This window comes from Lacerta agilis, chromosome 12 (assembly GCF_009819535.1).
Source record: "Lacerta agilis isolate rLacAgi1 chromosome 12, rLacAgi1.pri, whole genome shotgun sequence".
Taxonomy (NCBI): Eukaryota; Metazoa; Chordata; class Lepidosauria; order Squamata; family Lacertidae; genus Lacerta; species Lacerta agilis.
Window position 1 is genome coordinate 37,060,879 of NC_046323.1, and position 23,758 is coordinate 37,084,636.

At 42.3% G+C, this 23,758-nt stretch overlaps 1 protein-coding gene across 14 annotated transcripts in view; it reads right to left on the minus strand.

Annotated features, from left to right (window-relative positions):
* The window catches only part of ABI1 (abl interactor 1), a 101,050-nt gene that overhangs the window by 23,825 nt on the left and 53,467 nt on the right, over positions 1-23,758 (minus strand). For 10 of the 14 annotated variants that reach the window (XM_033166173.1, XM_033166176.1, XM_033166177.1 and 7 more), the window contains 3 exons: positions 6,043-6,219; positions 1,001-1,015; positions 220-320 (listed from right to left, as the gene is read on the minus strand). In XM_033166173.1, coding sequence (XP_033022064.1) covers positions 220-320; positions 1,001-1,015; positions 6,043-6,219 — 293 coding nt within the window. The remainder of the gene's footprint in view (positions 1-219; positions 321-1,000; positions 1,016-6,042; positions 6,220-23,758) is intronic. The other 4 variants (XM_033166175.1, XM_033166172.1, XM_033166170.1 and 1 more) reach the window with 1 other exon arrangement.

Below are 23,758 nucleotides of genomic sequence, written 5' to 3' on the forward strand. Positions count from 1 at the left end.
TGACCTTCTGATTGGCAAGCCCTAGGGCTCTGTGGTTTAACCCACAGCGCCACCCGCGTCCACCACCACCACCGTGGTATTTTATAACAGAAGTGCAACTGCACAAGTTAAACAAGCACTAGGAGACAGAGACCTCAAATGCTAGAAAACTGTTGACCCAAGCAATTAAAACTGTGTGCTTTGTCAACCGAAAAAGGAGAATGAAAGTCTTATTCTTACCCCAGAGTTCCCCGGCCCGACATGGGAGGACTTGGTGGTTTTTGTGTAGGCGGATTTGTTCTTGACAGAGTGCCAGTTCTCGCAGGCTGGTTATTTCCATGCTGAAAACCAGAATAATGCTTTAATTTCTTTGGACAGAAATAGCCCCAACTGTTATGTCGATGCAATGCTTGAATACACTAATATATGAAGTGAGGATTCCCAGACAGCTTTTAAACCACAGCTTCTTCTTCTGCATACGGGATTGAACACAAGAAGAGAAATCCATGCCTAAGCTTTTTAATTCTAAGCCCCACCCACCCCCCACCCGGCTCTTTTTGCACATTTGCACCCACGGTGAATAAAACCTAAGCTGCGCTAAGCATAAATAACGGCTCATGAACCAAGTCTTATTTTAGTGAACGTTTCAGATCCACTGAATTTATTTTGTATTCAAGATTTACATAGGCATGCAAGTGTTTCTGGGAAGCCTGGTCTAAGGTGTAAGTCAATAAGAGATAAGCATCTACCTAATCAAAGCAAAGCACTATGTATGTTAGAGGAAAAATTAAATTGTTATCTATGGATAAAATGCACTTTGTCAATATATCAGTGATATATTAACTGTCAGTTGGAGCTGAGGTTCAGCACTTGTAAAGAACCTCTGGGGTTGGGTGAAAGAGAAGAGAGGAGTATAGGAGAGAAAGACAAGAGGAAAAAGGACTAGCTTTCAGGTGTAACGGCTCAGCAGCCTCTATTGTCATGGGACATTGTGGGTCAAATGAGAAATAACTCTTCTTACCTTGGCTTTTAGCCACTTACGTTGGCAAAAAGAAAAGGAGGAAGAAAAGTAGAAATTAATGGCAAAATCTCTTACTGTTCACATGGCAGGTTTAAGTAATAATGGCACAATTATTGGCAGCATTTGTTTTCTTCACTGTCATCTACAACTGAAGGCCAGTTCAGAGAATAGCTTTCATTTGCCATCACTGAGAAAGCAGACCAAGTTTCCATAAAAGGAGGAAGTTTTGTCCGTCTTAATTCAAAAAAGTTTACATCCCTCTAGCAATTGTGAAACGCTGTCCAGGTTGACACTTAGAACCATTCAATACATTTAGAACAGCCTGCAAACACCTGAAGCAGGTGAAGGCAGATGGGGCTGGTGAATAATGCCCACCCCACCCCACAAGACCAATATTTTGGTCCACGCCTGCTTGGTGCTTTAAAAAATGGAAGCTTAGCTCGTGAAGGTGGATTACATGAGACCACATACAAAAAAATAAAGTTGATCTTCCCGTCCCAGCACACACACAGAGATTAATTCTTCGACATAAAGCAATATGAAGTTGTGGATTTCCTGCATTGGCAAGGGAGTGGACCAGATGATGTTTTAGGTCCCTTCCAACTCTTTTGATTCCCTTCAAGAAAGACGAATGGGCTGCAAGTTATATGTACCCAGGGAAATGGTAGTCATTCTGGTGTCATCACGACCAGCATCCATTCACACAAAGAGATCATCAGCAGCTCTCTGATAGCCTAGTTCACAGCAACCTCTCTGCATGCAGTTATGTACATGAATATGCAACAAGCTTGAGGATGTGGGCTTTTTTTTTTGGTCAGAATTTCCAACTGCATATAGTGCAACCAGTCTGCATCATATACTTCTTGCAGCTGTACACACACATGATTCTTTTATCAGGCCTATCCACACCAGCGCTCTCTCTTCTGACTGGTAGTAGTTCTGAAGCTCAGGCAGAGAGGCTTTTCCAATTCCCAGAAAGAGGTCTTGGCTGGGCCTCTTGTTGCACAACATTTAACTAGAAATTCTAAGGACCAGGCTTGTGACTTTCTACCTGAAAAGCGTGTTCTCTGCAACACTGAGTTATGGCTCCACCTCTATACCGTCTGCCCCTTTCACAATACGCTTTGCACACCCAACGTTGCATTTTTGACCTTTTGCTTCTGACGCTAGAGCCTTGAGGGGAATAAAGCCCAGCTAGGAGAAATGGGACTGCGAAAAAGAAAGCGAGTGTCAGCACAGCCGAAGGGTGAGATCAGATATGAATTCACCGGGTAGCTGTGGTCAAGTAATTTCTTAGTCACACGTTACCCCTCTGTAAAATGAAAATTATTTATGACCTATCTCAGATGGAGGCTAGGAAGATGCATTAGGGCTGTGCAACGTTTTGGATTCCCAGGACAGAGAGAACATGAAAAGAGGTGCATAAAAAGATATACCGTATTATTCCGTGTGTAAGACCATGTTTTTTTAGTATTAAAAAATGTTGAAATTGGGGGTCGTCTTATACACAGATAGTGCAGAGAGGGGAACGGGTGACTGGTGGCAGCCGTGAGCAAGAGATTGTCAGTGGCGACTGGTGGCTGCGGCAAGGCCTGCTGGTGATTGGCTGCTGCTGTGGCGGTGATTGGCAGCGGCGGTCAGGCGGGTGAGCCCAAAAAAAGCTCAACAACCCCGGGCAATCTCCCATTTCCTTAATTTGGGGTCCAAAATAATATGGGTCGTCTTATACACGGGGGGGGGGGTGTTATACATGGAAAAATACAGGATGTGGTGTGGAGAAAAAAGCTTCCATCCTCCTCCTCTTCCTCCTCCTCTCATATGACTAGAATCCAGTGTAATCTAATGAAACTGATTGGTGGGAGATTCAGAACTGGCAAACAGAAGTACCTGGCCTTTGGGTTGGTTTCAGTTCAACCCTGATGTTTCATTCTTTTGGTGTGATTGGTGGGCTACTTAAAAACGAGGCTGCAGACTAAATTAAATTTTAAATTGTATTTTTAATCTGTATTTTAATGAATTGTTTTATTTTTTTGTTGTGATTTTATTGGTGTTAGCCGCCCTGAGGCCACTAGGCTTAGAGAGCTTTAGTGGTGCCTGCCCAGCACGGTGCACCGGTCTTAGTTAGCTGCTCATCAGGTCTTACAAAGTACCTTTGATCACAAAGTTTGATATCAAGCAGGTCGTCTGATGTTATTGCAACCCCAGGTACTTAACAGGTTGATCTGTGGAGGGTGGAAGAGGAAAGGATAGGGGACAAAGTTCCCCACATCTGATCTCAGGCTAAGCGTAGAGCTTTTTTTTATCTAAGTGGATTTTGGGTAAGTATATTACACTTTAGTGTAAGTAAGCATTATCTCAAAAAGCAATCTTCTATTCAGGCAATGTGTGCTTTTAAAAATTAGGATTAATATTTTAAAAAGGCACACAGCTTTGCACACATTTGCATAAATATATCTCATGAAACAGAACCCTAGGGAAATCCTCTAATCACAAACTAGTGCTGGATTGCAATGCCAGATTAAAGAAATCTCTTGTCTGCACAGGTAGGCAAGTAGGCAAGTTTTCCATAAGATGTGCAGTGTGTTTGCTACTTCTGTGATAAAATAATTTAAGGAGTTGTTTTCCCAGTGGGTGACATGCAATTTCTACAAGGAAGTGCTTTCTGCATAGGAAATTGGTTCCTTCTAACGATGCCTGGAAAATAAAGCTCTGTGCTTTCCCCAAGTCCTCAAAGTACTTAAAATGGTAACTCAACAGCATCCCTTCCAATATGATCCTGTCTGTGTATTAAAATCTGCAAGGGGGAGGGTTTTTTTTTCGTCTTTCCACAGGTGAGGAAGCTGCACTGTATGGTGACCCAAGACATGTCTTTCCTTGACTACTGCACTAGCTATTGAGCTCCTGAAACACAACTGGAATAGTCTCTGTTCATCTTACACACCAATTAAATACATTCATCCTCTCCCTGGGAGGGATGATAGACATTCTGTTGTGTGTAATTCTTAATTACTGTTATAGCTTCCTTGATTGCTGTTACCCACCCTGGGCTCATGAAAGTGATGGAGGGTCAGATATAAATTAAGGCAATACATAAATAACAAATCCTTAAAGCATCCCATAAAAAGATAGCCCAGTATTACTCCTATATAGCAGATCAGGGACCTGGAGCCAAGAAAGAGTAGCTTGCAGAAAACCACCCAATGAGTTCATGGCAGGAGGCGAGATTTGGACTAAGAAGCTTCCAGCTCACGCTGAGCTCCCTTTACTTCTCAATATGTGCTAGTAGTGTGATTGTGTTATCATCACCATCACACACACACACACCGCCATGCCAATTTTTATATTTGGCAGACAAACAATGAGCTCCTGAAACATTTTCAAATTCCAAAATTTGGTATGGGCTAGCTTGCAAAACCATCAGATCAGGAACCAAAGCAGCAGCAACAAGAGAAACTGGTGCAAAGAATATGCTCCATTATTAAGCACAGATTTTGTAGACACAGCAAATGGAAAACAGTAAGGAAGGCAGGGGGCATTTTTACACTCTGGTGTGTCATGAAAGGAGTCACAGAGTCGTCTCCACTTTGAAGCCCACTACTGGAAAACTGTGGGACTGGGTTCTGATCGCTCTTTCACAAGACTCACAATAATATACATACAGTGACCTTTATAAAGAGCCAAAACCTTTCCTGCAAAACGAAAAGCAGCAGTGTTCCAACATTTCTTCTTTTTCTTACAAATTAAAGGCATGTCAAGAACACTAGAGGAAGAGAAATGGTTATGTTGTCAGTTCTCTTCAGTTTAAATTTAAACACACAGGGCTTTCCTTTTGTGGTCACTCCTAAATACAATTGCACAACTGCTTGCTTTCAACACACCTTTGAGAGGATTTAAGAGGCATTTCAGTACATTAAAGGGAAATGTATTTCATAAATTGCTTTCGTGGGGGAAAGGAGCAGCTCCATCGAAGTCTGCCTGCTTCCTTGTTTCCCTCCTTCATTTTTGCATCACTGCATCTGTTCTCAGCTTGCCATAGCCTTTAACAAACAGATGCTAAACACATAGCACTATCACAAACAATCACAGCTTCAAAATGCAGTGGTAGTAATATTTGGCTGGCACAGCACTGATGTGACTGAAAGGACTGCCTTTATTTTAGAGAAAAGCTCTAATGATATATTCTTCCAAGAAGGACCAAAACAGGAGAAAGCAACTGCTATTCTCAGAAATCAAATGAAGACTAGCATTCTGGCTGAAAATACAATTGGATTAATAAATTTCTTTATACCCTTGTGATATGTAGACCTTGTTCAGATGTAAGGAGATGCAGCAAATCTCAAGTCCTCACAATCCACTTCACCTCAGTCAGTTTGTTGGAGGAGTTTGCAAACCCTTTTTGTTGCTTTGGTCTAACCTTAGTTAAGTGATATACCCTAACTGGGGGAAACTGAAGTTAGTTCCTAAAAAGCCAACTGTAAAGATCAGTTTAACTAGGTTTGCTTCCACTAAACATAGTTAAAATTAACCACAGTTTAAGGTTGACACAACACTAAACTGTGGTTAACTGAAACTGGAAGTGGAAGCTGTGCCAATTTCCTCCTCACAATCAATGAAAGCGGAGGAAAGGGAAAACTGTTTCCTAGTTTTATTGCAGTACTGTATCAACAGAATGGTGTACAGTGGTGCCCTGCTAGACGAATGCCTCGCTAGACGAAAAACTCGCTAGACGAACGGCATTCGTCTAGCGGAAGCTGCCCCGCTAGACGAAAAAGTCTATGGGGCTGCTTCGCAAGACAAAAAAATTTCGTCTTTTTTCCCATTTAGCGGAGCGTGGCTGTCATTGCTGCTTCACTAGACGAAAAACCCGCTAGACGAAAATTTTCGCAGGACAAATCATTTTCGTCTAGTGGGGCACCACTGTACTACCAAACAGATGCAGTAACTACTTAAGAGCTATTTTAGAAAATCTGGAATAGCAACTTCAGATATCATTTGGTACCCCAAATACTTGAGGAGGGCTGAGAAAATAACTATGTTCTTACCTTTACACCATGACCCACGTCATCCAGCACTGTGTAGTCTATAGGTTTTCGAATATACCTTACAGGACGCTCCATGTTTGCTGGCGCAATGATTTTGTGTGTTCTGGATGTATTCTTATTGGTTGTCAAAATGCCGATCTCTCTACGGGCCACCTTCTCTTTATGTATGTCCACCGTCTACAAAGAGGAAAAGTCAGAAATTCATGCCTGTGACATAAAAATTAGCCCCACAATATTTTTTTTCTCATCATCATCATTTATTTTATTAAAAATGTAAAGCCAATATAAATGGTAATAGTTGCAATTTTCATGACTAGCAAGCTCTGTTTCTACATTTACAAGATTCTTCTATATGTTCTGGAAATTTGCTTGCAATGCATTTGGACACCTCTGATCATAACCAAATTCTGCTTGATGGTTCCTGAGATCAAGGAATGGCTTTTCATCCTTCATTTCTTTACACCTTGTTTGATTTGAGACTTCAACCATTCAGGGTTTTTCTGCGATCAGTTGGTAATATCTGGGTTGATCCCAATGGACAGAGTAGGTTCCAAATATAAATGAGTAAAGGAAATGAACTGGATGTAGAATGGTGAGCAGTCATAAGATGCACTATTGTTCTAAAAATCAGTTGCTGAAATGGTCACGTAATTGCAAGGAAGCTAGTATTTCCATGCTCAGATATCATTTCCCCCCATGCTGCCTTGCAATTACATGATTATATAGTACAGTTACACTTATACTTACAGTATTGTACCTTTCAGCTTATGTAAAGCATACACATGGAAAGTACGGAAAACAAACAACAATCTATATATCACAGGAAATAAATTCTTTGTTACAAGGACACAAACCAGGAAGCGAGCCAGAAACCCAAAGAACTGCAAGATAGTCAACTGACGGAGCTAAATGCTAAATTTCCAGAATTGGGAAAGCAAGAAGAGAGAATCTAGCACATAAGGAATTCAGAGAATCACCCTGGAAAGGCTCGAATCCTGACACCAGAAAACCCAAACACTAATCTCAAAATGTAATTCAAACTATGCATGCATGTATGTATCTACGTTCTCGGACTACAATATTTATTCTGAATGCGGGGAAATGGGTTACTGGCATTTTCGTAGTCTTAGCTGCAGGTTTAGAAGACAGCCACTTGGGTCACAAGTGGGGTGGGATGTTTCTAAATAATCAGGATGCTTAGAGCATATGAATATGAGCAGAGGGATGTAAGGGGTGTTCCATTGTTGTCCCATTCTCAGTCACCCATAGGTTCTACTCAGAGCCCACCAGTTTCAAAAATGCCAGCTGCCCGTTCTCAGTTTCTCTCCAGTGCTAGAAGACAAGCGAATCACAACTTTTTAGTGCACATGAGTCACAGAGAGAAAGACAAGCTACATTAGAAAACAATTGTCAAGGGCAAAAGCATACATTTCTATCCGAGCAGTTTGTGGGTGAAAAGCAAATTTAACCCAGCTGAAGTGTTTGCAGATCCCTTTAATAGCTATCAAAATAATTTTAGAACAATTTTAAATTATGAGATTTATATAAAGTTATCACAAAGAAGAAACATGGAAAAAAATGCATAATAATTCAATAAGTGATTGAAAGGATATGAGAGGAGACCAAAGAGTATGGATTGCATCCAACTAAGTTTTACTCAGAGCACACCAATTGAAATTAATGAACCTAAGTTACTCATGTCTATTAATTTCAATGAGTGTACTTCAAGTATAAGGGACCCAGGTGGCGCTGTGGGTTAAACCACAGAGCCTAGGGCTTGCCGATCAGAAGGTCGGTGGTTTGAATCCCTGCGACGGGGTGAGCTCCCGTTGCTCGGTCCCAGCTCCTGCCCACCTAGCAGTTCAAATGCACGTCAAAGTGCAAGTAGATAAATAGGGACCGCTCCGGCGGGAAGGTAAACGGCGTTTCCATGCGCTGCTCTGGTTCGCCAGAAGCGGCTTTGTCATGCTGGCCACATGACCCAGAAGCTGTACGCCGGCTCCCTCGGCCTATAGAGCGAGATGAGCGCCGCAACCCCAGAGTCGGACACGACTGGACCTAATGGTCAGGGGTCCCTTTACCTTTACCTTACTTCAAGTATGACTGGCACTGGATATAACTCTAGGAACCTTTGCTTCATATCGTTTTCACATCTCCAAAATTTGTTAGTAAATATGGGCTTCATAGTTTTTAGAGACAGATGTTTACAGGCACATGAGCTGGTGATGTGTTTTAGCTTCCGATGGGAATTGTGCTTCCAGTTTGCCAAAAGATCTCTTACCTCAAGAAAATATCTTTCCATTAACTTTTGCTTAGAAAATTGGGGATATTAAATATAAAAAGGTACTGTTTATGTTTATCCAGACAGTGTTGGAGATTAAGCAATATCCCATCCAATTAAAATTAAATTGGGTAAAATAAATGGTTTAAGCCCCTTACACTGGTTAGGACAATCTCTACAGTGGGCATTTCAAAAAAGTTGCATAAATCAGTCTTCTATAAGCGGGTGCAGAAAAACTAGCTGATCTAGTTCTGAATATGATGGAGCTTATTACATCAACATACGGTTTTAAGCAACAATACCTAGCCAAACCCATGATATAAACTCCTGTTTCCAGTAATTGGGCTGTCAATTTTGTACTTGCAGTACAGCCTTTTAGGTGATGAAACCCACAGGACACTGTTCAAAAGGCAAAGGACGCGGGTGGCGCTTTGGGTTAAACCACAGAGCCTAGGGCTTGCTGATCAGAAGATTGGCGGTTTGAATCCCCGCTACGGGGTGAGCTCCCGTCACTCAGTCCCAGCTCCTGCCCACCTAGGAGTTCGGAAGCACCTCAAAGTGCAAGTAGATAAATAGGTACCGCTCCGGCATTTCCGTGTGCTGCTCTGGTTCACCAGAAGCGGCTTAGTCATGCTGGCCACATGATCCGGAAGCTGTACGCCAGCTCCCTCGGCCATTAACGCGAGATGAGCGCCGCAACCCTGGAGTCGGACACGACTGAACCTAATGGTCAGAGGTCCCTTTACCTTTACCTTGCCAAACCCAAGATATAAACTCCTGTTTCCAGTAATTGGGCTGTGAATTTTGTGCTTGCAGAACAGCCTTTTAGGTGACTAAACCCACAGGACACTGTTCAAAAGGCAAAGAAGGAAAGAAAGAAAGAAGCTTGCCTTGCATGTATGTATGTATGTATGTATTGTATAGATACACATCATTAACTAGGACATAAGTGCATCAAAACATGTATATAGAAATAGATGCCTCTGTAGAGGAGTGTAAGCAAGACAATCTTCAGCATCTCTACCCAAAAAAGATGCAAACATATACAGTGTTACCTCGATTTACAAACTTAATCCATTCCGGAAGTCCGTTCTTAAACCGAAACTGTTCCTAAACCGAGGTACCACTGTACAGTGGTGCCCCGCTAGATGAAAATAATTCGTTCTACGAGTATCTTTGTAGAGCGAATTTTTCGTCTAGCGAAGCGGCAATGCAGCGCAGAGGTTTTCGCGCCGGAAATTTTTTTTTCCGTCTAGCGAGGCAGCCCCATTGACTTTTTCGTCTTGCGGGGCAGCCTTCCGCTAGCGAATGCCGTTCGTCTAGCGAGTTTTTTGTCTAGCGAGGCATTCGTCTAGCGGGGCACCACTGTATTCCTATCCACCTCTCAGTCACATAGGAATGCCTCTCCAACATGTAGAGTCAGATGCAAATGGTTTGCAGTTTTCCTAGGCTCAGTACTAGTATTGGACTAGGTTGCACGTTTCTCACTTCTATTGCAATGATTAGCCCAAATTCCTTAGGTCAGAGGGGCAGCCAAGTGAGCACAAGAGCGTATTTATTGCATTTATACCCCATCTTTTTCTCCAGGGAGCACATGGTCGTCGTCGTCGTCGTCCCCCCCCCCCGTTAATCCCTACAATGACCCTGGGAAGTAGGCTGTGACTGGCCCAAGGTCACCCACTGAGCTTTATGACTGAGTGGGGATTTGAACCCAGATCTCCCAGGTCCTAATCCAACACTCTAACCACTACACCACACTGGCTTCCTAGAGTACTTCTGCTATGGGGCAGCTATATAAAGTTGGTAAATAAATATGAGGAAAGCAAAATGTCAGGTAGAGAAGGATCTGAAATATTTTCCTTGAAGCTTGAATTTGTTTTATTCTGGACTGTTTGATTTGATGTTTTCATTCATTGTGTCGTAAACCGCTTTGGGATTCCCCCCCCCCAAAAAAATATATATAAAGTGGCATAGAAATTAAATGAATAATAAAAACTAGTAGAAGAAATCTCATTGCAAAAAAAAAGTGCCTAGACATTGCTTGTGGTGACCATAACCTACATAGGTCTAAGATGCCATTTGGTGATAAGCTTATATATCTCAGTTTCCAAGACTGCTCAGCCTACACAAAGCCAAGGCCAACTGAGAATAAGCTATGGTCCTCCTGAAGGATGATGGCTTGACTCCCAACTCTAGTTACAAGGTTAGGGATTCTGATTCAAAATGAGCAGCCAGAAACTGCAGTTCCATCTCCTCATCAACTGCCCACTTCCACTTGAGAAGGGAGAAGATCTGCCTGGAAGCCTCCACTCCCAACAACCCATGGCTCAGGCCATTCAAATTCCTGTTAGAGGCATCAGCATACTCGAACCACTACTACTTAACATAAGGCACTCCACATACTGATGGACTAAAGCTGCCATTGGCTAGGATGGCTGGGGTTGATGGAAGCTGGAGTCCAAGAACACCTGGAGAACCACAAGTTCCCCACTCAGCCTAAGGAACTTAGTTGAGCTCTGGTCAAAGCAACAGCTGGCTTCCTGGAGGGTTTTCAATGGGCACTTTCCCAGGTTGTGCCTTGCCTTGCAAGAGCCAAAAGCTCTTGCCAGTAGGAGGAATAAGCCAGTCCGAAGCCAGCAGCAGGCCCCTTACTCATTGTCCTGTAAACTCATGTCTTGCATACAACACAAATGTCAAGCAGCAGATTAGATCAACCTTAATTCTACAAAATGTGGCATCCCCTCCTCTCTGCAAAGTGGCTTACAACAGCTAAGACCATAGGAAGGAAAACAAGTTTGAAGCTGAAACAAGTCAATAGTGTGAAGGAGTTTCATAAAGAAATGCAACACAGCAAGGAAGCCTTCCTCACCCTCTAACTTGTTTGCAAGGAACAATAATCTTCCTTGCCCTTCACTGGGCCTCCACGTTCACCATCTCTCTCTATAGCTCTTTGCAATGAATGTGCCCCTATAAATCTGGTACATCAATCACTATGCATATCACTGGCACACATAAAACTGACCCCACAGCTCCTCTTCCAGTAAAAGTTGAGTTAACAAGATTTCATGACCACTTTTGGTGCACTGGGAATGTTTTTACCATAAACAGCTATTTTATTGCCTCTAATAATGGGAATATGTGGCCCACAGAAGGTTGTGTTTTTGCTTTAATCACATTAGGGAGGGAATGCTACAACACTGCTACTTAATCAAGTCTTACTCAACCTTTACTGTTCCAGGCTGCCATTTCAGTCAAAGAACTGCACAACTGTGGTATGTTTGATTTTGATAAATACCGGTTTTACTGTAAGCAGACAATGTTCGTTTGTGTGCGAAAGAGAGAGAAGAGGCTTACATGAAGAGTAACACTGCTGCAAGCCAACATGAGGATAGTTTGTTTATTAAATGACAAATTTCCCAATTTTTGGTGGGGGCCACATGGAGCACATGGAGTCAGTGGCATTCTTGTAATAGTGGTGCTCCTCTCATTAGGATGGGGTGGTTGTGATATCAGATGTGCGGTCGCTGCCACCCAAATCTCACTAATGTCTCTCACTGCCCCATCCTTGTCCTTGATATGTGAAGGGTCTCTGTTGGGCGGACAGTCGCCCTCACTGGGGGACTGCAGTTTTGTTGAATTTCTAACCCAAGCAAACACTTAGTGGGCCACAGCCATTTAAAATTATTGAGTACAGAAATTTCAGGACTCATTTACTCCTGATCCCTGAAGAACTACAACTCTGCATGCCAATTCAACCTGGAGTATCTAAGCAGCCTGCACAGAACAATAACATGTGTTCAAAGATATCAGGAGCTAGCTGATTCCACATTACAAGTGTCATTATATCCCTGCCAATGATTTTAACTGTTTACAGTGGTCTTTTAAATATATTGAAAATTTACTCCAGTCTTTAAGGAATACTTGATCTTCCTGGTTTCTGATCTTTCGCATCAGTTTCGCCATCTCTGCATACTCCATCAGTTTAGTCTGCCATTCTTCTCTGGTCAGTATCCCCTTGCTAGTCTTAACAATGGTCACCAACTTTGAATCCTAGTTTCAAAACCTAGTCTTGGATCCAAAACTGTGCATGTGTATATGTGTGTATCTAATTTCTGGTCTAGCAGCCACTTGTGCCTAACAGAGCAGCAATCTGCCAACCTATGAGGGCAATCTGTTAGGGAGGGGCATAAGCGTTGCAGTAGGAAGAAGGGGGGGTGGAAAGCTGCACTCCGACCTTTGTACCCCAGCCCTGGTTAAAAGGTGAAGCCAAAGAGAAGGAGACTTGCACTCTTACACCTCACCAATGTAAAGCTTATCCTCACTACAATAATCAATTCCTTGAGATTCCCATTTTAGAGTTGAGAAAACAGCAGACAGCTTCCCTGGGGGAGAGCATCCCATTTCCCCCCCAATCTAGAACAGTGTTTCTGAGGCAGTGGGCCTCAGTGCCAGTGTCTTCCCGGTACCTTCTACCTTGCAAGCCCTGCCCCCTAGCAAGCGATATCAGAAATTACCGGCTCATTATGCCAAACTCTCCCTCCATTTTGTGACTATCTATGCCCCACCATTTTGCAACTGTTGGGCCTCAGTCATCTTCAGTCCTCTCAAGAGGGGCTTGGTTTAAAAAGACAAGGAACCACTTCTCTAGAAGACTCTTCTGTAGCATAAGACTACACCTAGAAGACTCTTAACTCTCACATTCCTTTACATGTTATTATTATTATTATTATTGTGGGGTCTATGTGTTTAAAAATTGTGTTCTAAAAGCCGCAGCAAGCACTTTCAACCGAAGTCTCGAACAGACCCACTTGTCTTTAAAGATTGCAATTTCCCTTTCTTCAGTTGAAAAGGGTACAAAAACACAGCCAAAAGAGCTAAGCACATGCTGTCAGAGTTAATTCAGCTTCAGCATTCAGAAAGGGCAATAGGACTTTGCATGTGCCCAAATGGTTCTTTGGTTTGGCACACTGCAGTGCCTGTGAAGTACAGCACTCTCTTTTTTTTCCAGCCTCAGAGAAAATGATTTCATGATTGTTACCATGGAGCAGGGAAATGCCACTCAGGAGAGATGTCAGCAAGTTAAGAGTTTTTGCCGGCAAGAAAGTAAAACAATCTATCCAACCAACTTTGTACAGTCGTTGCCATTAACTGCACTTCCTATGCGTGCATATTCTTACACTAGACTAGGAACAGATAGAGAATGGGATACAGGGCCTCTGCTGAATTTTCAGGAATTTCATTTTTAAAAAAAATTAAGTCTTTTAACATTTTTACCTGCAGCAATATCAGCAGCAAACACAGGCAGCGTTCTGCCAAATCTACTTCCATCTGCCAGGGTTTTAAACGAATGGATTCAAGGCACTCTGACCACATACATTAAAAATAATAAACTATTGAGTACTTGTAAGTCCACTTATTAGCACATAACAGAATGCAAAAAAAATGCATAGCAGGGGGTTGGACTAGATGACCCTTGGGGTCCCATCCAACACTATGATTCTATGAAAATCAAAGGGAGCTGTTTGATTTCTTATTCAATTAAAGCTTTTTTTAAAGAGTATGTAAGCTGAGCTTTTGTTAATTGCACTCCAGCTATGCTAGCTATAAGCACCAAAGCAGAAACGGAATGCATGTACAGCTTGCAATCCTCAATAAAGAGAAGTGAACTCAAGTCAAAAGGACTTGCTTCTGAGTGAAAACACATGCACAGGATAAAGCGAAGGAAAAGTGTCACTGCACACACACACACAGAGCTTCATATCTGCTGGGTAACAAGCACAGCTGTAAAATGGAAGTATATTATTGCTGCAACAACCTAAATTAGGAAGGAATGGATGAAGAAATATGATAACATCATCTCTCCCAAAGACACTCCCCGCACTCACTCAACCCAAAAGTGTTATGAATAGATGGGGCCTGAGATCAGAATGCAACTGTTTACAGAGAACAGAAGAAATGCCAGCTTAGTTTTGCACAGCAACTTTCTCTCTAGCTTCTCTTAGCTGCCTTACAAAATCCGTTAAGATCAGTCTTTGCATAAATACAGCTGCTTTGCTTCAGCAGGTCACCAGCTCTCCAACAGCTTGCACACTTCCCGAAGTATTAAAAGCTGACATTTCTGCAGAACGTTAATAACAAACTGTTAATGTGCTACTTAATTTTCACAGCTGTGGCGATCACACAGGGTCCCCAGTCGTTTGACGGACTATTGATCCCTGTGCCACCACGGTGCTTTGCTGCCACCAACCAGGATCCCCTCCCTGGTAATAACTTTCACAGTCAGGGTGCAATTTTAAACAAAATAATAAGTGTTTATTTAAAAACTTCAACAACTTAAGAAATTGGTTACAACCCTGCCTACGCTCACCACTAGACCTCACCACCAACCCTCACAATCAACCACCACCCACCAACCAACTCCCTCGATCAACTGCTCTACAACAACCCCCTCAACTCCCTGCTCTCTAACTCTAACTGACTCCTTCAGCTGCCCCTAGCTCCTCCCCCCCTCTGTTTATTGGACAGCATAGGGTCAGCCACTTAACCCCTTACTCACTCCTGCTCTTATATGTATTCCCTAGAAAGGCAAACGCCACATACCTCCCCCCTTAAATAAGTTTGATTCAGGAGGGATAACTGTACAGAGTTATACTCCTGATCAAACTGCGGGACACCTTAATTCAAACAAACATTTTCTATGTTTACTAACCTTAACTCCTCATCTTATACTGGCTTAATATTTTTTTTCCACATTATATACAATAGATCATGCAATATTAAACCTTTAGTTAACTGCAAGAAAATTTGTAACTGTCCATTTTAATCTTTGCCTTCGGGTCTTCGTGATAAGGCATCTGCAACGATGTCCAGGATCCTTTCACGCTCCTTATTGTCCTTAACCGCCACAAGAAGTGTCTTTCTCTGGGCACCAGTCTTTTCTCTGCCACACGTGATGGGATGCGAGTTGTCTTCCTCCACCATATGACACAGTCCCACTCCGATCCCTGCAGTCGATGCGTCTGTAACGATTGTGGATTCCAATCTGTGTAGAGTCTTTGTTTCTCAGGGTCAAAAGCTCTCTTGGATCACCCTCTCTCTCCTTCAGGATCTCTGTTAAGTGTTGAAGCTCGATGCCTTGTGCAAACGTCTCCAAGTCCTCAAAAGCAGCATAAGAACTGGTTATCTGGCTTCTGAATTCATTGGGAACTGCTTTCAGAAGTTTGTGGAAAGCTGCTTTTTTAGTCAGCTTGCTGAAGCTTGTTGGACACACGGGTTTACTTAATGAAAGTAGATTAAAAAGCTCCAATTGCTTATTGCTCTTAGCAATCTCCCTTGCTGTCAGTTCATCTTTGGTCTGTGTTGAATTATCAGTTCCCACTTCAAGCAATTTGAAGACTACTTTTTTATGTCTTTGACGTGTTGGCCATGTTAATGCTGTGTAACCACGTTCATCTTGGGCATTCATTTGTGTTGCATGAGCAGCAGGGTACCCAACTTCCCACCACACAATCTCTAGTGTAGGAAACACTTTCACTTTCATAGAAAGTTGATGGGACACCCTGGCAACTATAACTTTCAGTATGTTTTTCTTTCTATATTTCCAACTGATGAATGTTTTATCATAACTTTGAATAGTTGTTCTAACTGATCTCACAGATAGGTCACTTTTTAAAACAACTCTGACTCCTCTTGAATGGGCGTAACCCATAAGCTCAGGGTCATATTTTTCACAAATCGCCACTGTGGTAATATGTGACCAGTCATAAGCTTTCCAGGCCTGCCCCCCAATGTCAAATATAAAGACCTTGCATTCTAAATATGGGGCTTCCTGTTCCTCCTCCCACAGGATCCCGGAAATAAAACTGTTTACTAGATCAATGTTTACTTTATATGGGCGCTGACGTCCTGCCACGTCACTGCATGGAGCCCCTCGGAAAGGAACTTTTGCAATTGAACAAATGCGGGCCTTAATTGAGCCTAGACAGGTATAATCATAGCCGTACCATGGAACACCCATCACAATCTTCTTTGGATTAATGCCCATGTGAATGTATTTTTCATATTCCATTATGATGTGGTTATATGGAGCATTGGCTCTGGCTTTGCATTGCGACCACATCAGACTCTGTTCATCATATGGCATAACAAATATGAAATCACAAGACTTTGCAATCCCGGTGTCAATGTGTTGGACTACCCCTTTTGCTAGTCTTGGAGTATTACTGAAAATCGTTTTAAATTTTTGTAGGATGTTTCTTATTTCTTCCTGCTGTGAATGGGTTAAGGTAGGGGCTAGCTTAACTTCTTGTATATTACATTCTTGCTCCCCTCTCCCCTCCCAGCATGGTATTTCTGCTTCTTCTGGGTCCTCTTGGATAGCACAGAGAGCCCAGCTTTCATTTCTCTGGTAAGGCTTAATCATGTTTATGTGAACTACCTTGCGCCCCTCATCCCCCTGCTGGATAAGGTAGTTTACATTATTTATTTTGGACACGATTTGGGATGGTTCCTCCCAGGCTAGTTGCATTTCATTCCCCTTTTTGGTTGCTCTAGGCAAGGGTTGTGCCACGTCGAGTCCTGAACTCTGGACTGGTGTGGAGATTACAGGTAAAGGACACAGTTTTGCCTTGGTTTTGTCCTGACCCGATCCCTGCCTCTGGCAAATGTCACAGGCTTGGCAATACATTTTAATTTGCTTCCCCATTCCTGGCCAATAGAAATTTTGTGCCACTCTTCGTTTGGTCCGAGTTATCCCCATATGTGCCCCAAAAATACTATTATGGGCTTGCTTTATGATTTTTTCTCTATACATGTGAGGAACCACTAGTTGTCTGCGGTTTCCTCCTCCCCCTTTATAAGGTGTGCTAAGGGCTTCACGATATAACAGCCCCTCCTCTAGGCAGAACCTCTCTGGGCAATCAGGGGTTAATGGAACAGTAGATTTTGCTGCCTCAAAACAGCCGTTTAGTCCCATGTCATTCTTTTGTTCCTGAGAGAAACTAGTCTTTTGAGTATTTTTAAAAGGTATTAGGAAGCCTGGCTCACTCAAAGTTTCAACTTGAGGACTCTGAGTCCTGCCCTCATTGGCAACTGTTTCACTTCCCTCAGTATCAGTTGACAGTTGGCCCCCCTTGGAGCGGGTAATCACAAACGCACTCTGCACATGCTCCAGGAGATCCCAACCGATAAGCACCGCAGTGGGGATTTCCTCTGAAATGGCCACTTGCCACTTTCCACTCCAGTCATGTAACTTAATGTTTACCTCAGCCATTTGGAGTCTAACTGGCTCTTTGGCGATTCCTTTTAATTCTATAGTTTTTCCTGGAATTATTCTCTCGGGATTGATTATCTCAGGATGAACAATTGTGATTTGGGATCCGGTATCTTTTAACCCTAGATATTTTTTGTTTTCAATCCAAATATTTTCTCCTGACTTTCTCAAGAGCAAATCATTCTGTTTAATCAAGTAACAGTGTATTACTGAGGCCTCAGGAATCTCCTCTGTCTCAGGCCTAGCTAGAGCTTCGGTTTCCGTGGCAACCTGCTTAGCCTCACCCTGCCCTACTGAGTGGATACAATAAGAGTGTTTTTGAGTGTTTGTGCTCCCAGATTTAACTTGTTCACCAGTCTTACATTCAAAGCTTCTGTGGCCCAGTTTATTGCACGACCAGCACCTCATATCTCTTCCCCCAGTATAATTAGATTTATTTTCTTTTACCTCAGAGGTATGGGCGTTAGTTTGGCCCACGTCACTTGGGCTTTTTGACTGTGGTATGTTTCCCTTTTTTATTACCGGAGAAGAGCTTCCTTTAGCATATTGAAATTGGTTTCTGGGGTTCCCCCACAATTTCCTGCCAAATTTTGGACTATCAAATCCATGGTCCCTAATTTCATTAATTTGGTCAGCTATGGTTGCTGCCTCCTGGATGGTTTTAGGACTTCTTTCCTTTACAAGATATTTCAGCTCCCCAGTTATGGTGGCATAAAATTGCTCCAACGCAATAACCTCTCTGATTTTTTGAATTGAATCCGCACCCTCCTGCTCTAACCATTTTTTTAGGTAATTTGTAATTTTTGCCCCCAACTGAGCATACGTTTCTTCTCTCAACTTTGTCACACTCCTGAATTTTTTTCTTAGTTGTTCTGAGGTAATTCCAAACCTCGTATAAATTAATTGTTTAAACATCTCAAAGTCTGTGGACTGTTCTTCTGTCATTTGGGCGTATATTTCTGCCAATACCCCACTAATTCTAGCCCTTAAGATCACCATTTTCTCCTCATCCTTCACTTGGAAATCTTTACAGGCTCTCTTAAATGATATCAGAAAAGCCTCTGGGCTATCTTTCTCCTTGAACTCAGGGAATCGCTTTAAATCTACCTTCCCTGTTGTTTGACTACTGGCGTTATTACTATTGTTTTGATTCTCCATTGCTGCTAATTCTAGTTTCTTTATTTCCAACTGAAATTGCATTCTTTCACTCTCTTGCTGAGCTCTAATTCTTTCGCTCTCACTTTCCCTCTCAGCTCGAATTCTTTCTTTTTCTAATTCTAATTTATATTGTTGTTCTAGTTTCCACTTTTCTAATTCTATAGAAACTTGTGGCTCTCTCGCCTCAGGTACAATATTAGTTTCATCTTCTAAGCTCTGCTCTTCCCTCAGAGGATTCCCATTTTCCTCCCCTTCAGAGCTATCTTGAGCTGGTTCCCTCACTGGGTTCTTTGTCTTTTTAGGTGGCATATTGTGTGATTGAGGATTGACAGTTAAATTAACAAAATAAGAGAAATCTCCTCTCAGCACTGTTCCCCCTGGCTAGGTTTCTCCAGACTCGGGTCTCAAAGTTCTGCTATGGGTCTTCTCTCTACCCGTTAAGCTTACTTCCTCCGACCCCAAGTCAAAACCCTCTGCCAGAACAGATTTGTGAGCTCTCTTTTCTCCTTTTGTTATCTTAGCCTTGCAGCGTCCTTGGGTAACCACACCTACACCCCCCCCGGGCTAGGTTATCACTTCACAGATTTACCCTTCCCCTTCCAGGTGTATTGTTTAACCCCAGCTGCTTCTGCCAATTTTGTAGTGAACAGGCACAACGATTTCAATATCCCTCCACGGGCTTATTGATGTCTCCTGCCAGCGTATTGATCTTATCCCGTTGCTGCCACCAGTTTTGTGGCGATCACACAGGGTCCCCAGTCGTTTGACGGACTATTGATCCCTGTGCCACCACGGTGCTTTGCTGCCACCAACCAGGATCCCCTCCCTGGTAATAACTTTCACAGTCAGGGTGCAATTTTAAACAAAATAATAAGTGTTTATTTAAAAACTTCAACAACTTAAGAAATTGGTTACAACCCTGCCTACGCTCACCACTAGACCTCACCACCAACCCTCACAATCAACCACCACCCACCAACCAACTCCCTCGATCAACTGCTCTACAACAACCCCCTCAACTCCCTGCTCTCTAACTCTAACTGACTCCTTCAGCTGCCCCTAGCTCCTCCCCCCCTCTGTTTATTGGACAGCATAGGGTCAGCCACTTAACCCCTTACTCACTCCTGCTCTTATATGTATTCCCTAGAAAGGCAAACGCCACAACAGCGTACTTAGAAAACGTCTAATATTAGAAACGTTCAGTGGGGAATGGATATGGCCAAAAGAAATCTTCTTAAAATTGAGTTTACACAGAGTCCTGCGAGTGTTCTGAGTGCAGTACAACATTTTACTTTGGGTACAGAATTCAGCATTTTGAGAACCACATTTCTAAATTATGTCTGCTTGTGCAGAGAAGATTAGATTAGCGCCTTTAACTTTAATCTTTAAGATTTGAAGAGAGTTTCACTTCCATGAGGCACTCGCCGCAGGTGGCAGATGGGGGAGAGCAAAGTGTTCACCCCTCAATTTGAAGCCTGAGCATGCCCAACGGTTCCTGCCTGCCACCCCCTCCCTTCCCCCTAACTATGGCAATGTGAGTAATCCCACCTCTGGTCTGGGGAAGGGGTCCTTCCTTCCACTCCATCAATTCTTCTTCCCTTCAGGCACTGAGCACTGACTGAAAATACAGTGGAACCTTGGTTCTCAAATGCCTTGGTACTTGAACATTTCGGTTCCTAAACGCCGCAAACCCGGAAGTAAGTGTTCCGGTTTTCGAATGCTTTGAGGAAGCTGAACGTCCGATGCAGCTGTTGGCTATTGTTTCCGAGGCGCCTGCACCAGTCAGAAGCCACGCCTTGATTTTCTAACGTTTCAGAAGTTGAATGAACTTCTGGAATGGATTATGTTCGAGAACCAAGGTACCACTGTATTCCAACAGGGAGACAGTATGCAGAAGAATAGCAACCAAGGATGTAACTCACGCTGAAATGTAACATCATCTGCTAGCCTTTAAGGGGTCACAAAGCTCTTTGTTCGAAACAAAATAGAAAATTCTTTCCAGTAGCACCTTAGAGACCAACTGAGTTTGCTCTTGGTATGAGCTTTCGTGTGCATGCACACTTCTTAGGATACACGAAAGCTCATACCAAGAACAAACTCTGTTGGTCTCTAAGGTGCTACTGGAAAGAATTGTCTATTTTGTTTCGACTATGGCAGACCAACACGGCTACCCACCTGTAACTAAAGCTCTTTGTTGTTTATGATCCAAAAAAAGGAACTAGAATACTAAGTGAAACTTATTCCACTGGGCAGTAAGCTCAATGCATGTGTACAGAAAGAATTTAACTGGCCTGTGACAAAAGCAATATCAGGAAGCACACATATTATGGCAGATAAAATACCAAGAATATCTTCCTGCTGTTCCCCGGCCGCATTGTTGAAATGCTAGGAGAGCTCTGCTAAAGTTCAGCTGAGTGCAAAGAAATGGAACTTTAAACATATGAAATGGGGAGGTCAGACACAGTGCTGTAAAGACAGATGGCTTTCTTGAAAGCAAGAGCAGTATCGTCTACGAACATGTCATAATCTGTCAACGTTGTGTGGCTGAAGCACGAAGACAGGGATACAGGAAATGTGTCCTTTATTTCTAGCTCTGAAATCCTACACAGAGACAACTGCTCAACATCTCTACTGCCTTTGACTGGAATTAACTGCAGCACATCCAGATTTTTTCTGAACAGGATAGCACAGTGTTATTGTTGATTATTATTTATTGATTTATGTACCATTTACATGCCAGAATGGCTTCTAAGCAGCATACAAGCATAGAATCATGCTGTCCAGGAAACATATAGAGACATCCTTGGATGTCCAGTGAGCAAAATTTTGTATTTCCCATTCAAATGATATGTATTTTCACCTTTGATATATCAACAGGGTATATACCCTTGTGAGATTACATACATACATAATTTTATTTGTATGACACGTTTCCACAGTTCAAACCATGTAAGGCATCTTACAACATGAAAATAATATATAACTGCAACACAGACGTAAACAATAAATAAAACAAAAAACTACACAGCACAGCCAAACTGAACTATTTCCACATTAATTGCAACAAAATCCAAAATAAATATGCAAAAAACCAACAGCAACCATCTCCCCCAACAAAACCCGTCAAACAACACCCAAGCCCAAAAGTTTGTTCGGCAGCCTCAGCTTTTGTAGCTGGACTCAGTCAGGTCCCTGCCCTGCCCTCCCAGGCCAGGTAGGAAAAGGCCTGCAAGGTCTTCCAGGACTCAAAACCAAAACTACTTGGCACTCCCTCCTCTGAGAAGCTTCCCATTCCCTTTGCCTTCTTTTGAAGTGTTGTGAAGACCCTTTTGTTCCAGAAGTCTTTCCAATGCAGATGTACCTTTTAATCGTTTACTGTCATGTTACTACTCTTAAAACAGTGGTGTTTTTGGGGTGACTACTCACCATCATGAAATACTGCCACTTTTTTCTTTTTGCAGCCCATGCCAGCCATTTTGTGCTGCTACCCACGGTTCTTTTATCAAGATATGAGCACCAGCACCTCATTATTTTTTTTTACAAAAAAAAGATTACTCTTATTTAAGTGATCATGGAAAGATTCTCTCTTGAAAGCCAGTGTATAAATGAACAAATACACATTCCGAGAGAAAGATTAAATGCAAACTTCTAAAGAAATCCAACTGCCTCCAGTTTCTTCTCCAGAAGTGAGACAGACATTAACATTATAAAAAATAAAAAAATAAAAAAATCCTTCCAGTAGCACCTTAGAGACCAACTAAGTTTGTTCTTGGTATGAGCTTTCGTGTGCATGCACACTTCTTCAGATACACTGAAAGAAACATTAAAGAACATTGAGGGGCAGGTCCTGGGATGAAAAGAAAAGAAGAATATGCAAACTGAGCATGCACAGCCCATTCAAGACGCATTGAAACCCCCTCCGCCTGCAACAGAAGCATGTGTGCAGGAGAGAGAAAAATAAAGGAGGACACTGTATCTAATGGGCTTCCTCTCGTTTCAGATTTATCTGAACGGATCTCCATTTGTGATCAGATTGCTCACCAGCTGTGCGTACTCCAAATGTTACTCCTACTCAGAGTAGATCCATTCAAAACTAACATGACTAACTTAGGTCCATTAATTTCAATGGAACTTCAGTTGCTGTGGCTTAGCTCGATTCCAAGCCCATCTTTCTAACACTGCATTGGCCAGGATTTCTTACTTGGTATTAACTACATTAATTATACGGAGGCAAAATGCACACAAGGTGCCACAAGACTCCTGTTGCTTTTTCTGCAATGAACTACCATGAGCACCACACTATAAGTGCACAGAAATGAAATTCAGCTAAATCTCTAGAGAATTCCCTAAGAAAGAATTTTCAGATATTCTAACACTGAGTACAGAAACAACTTTTCTGGAATAAATTACTTTGGTGTAGTCTCACAGTCTGCACCCTAAAATCTCAGGCATCTTTTCTTTTTAGAAGTTAGGTTTACTCTGCTTCAACCCTTAAGATTGAATTTTGAGTTTTTGACAAGTTGCAATGATGCATTAGGTCCAGTGCTTTCTGTTTATTAGGTATGGGGGGAAATTATATAAGGTTCTAAAAATAAAAGTTAGAAAATATACAAAAAGGAAAAGAAAATCTGATCTCATGCACCAGGAAACTCACAACTGCATATTAAACATGTGTATCTGCACTGAAATCCAATCACACATTCAGGTAAAAGTTTAATTTCCTCTGGGTACACATTAATATAAGAGCTCAAGGCCAGAAAAAAATTGTTTAAAAGAGCAGTTTAAGAAAGAATTTTGGAAAATGGCACTCCATTGCTTTCTGAAAAGCTTTTTTCAAGTGTTCAGGAGAATAAATATATATTTTAGTTTCTAACATACCATACATGACAACATTTAACTGAATGTATAATTGCATCCCCTGTATTCGGACATGGGAAGCCAAGTTCAAATTCTCATTCAACCACGAAGCTCACTAGGAGACCATGGGCCAATTACAGTACCTCAGC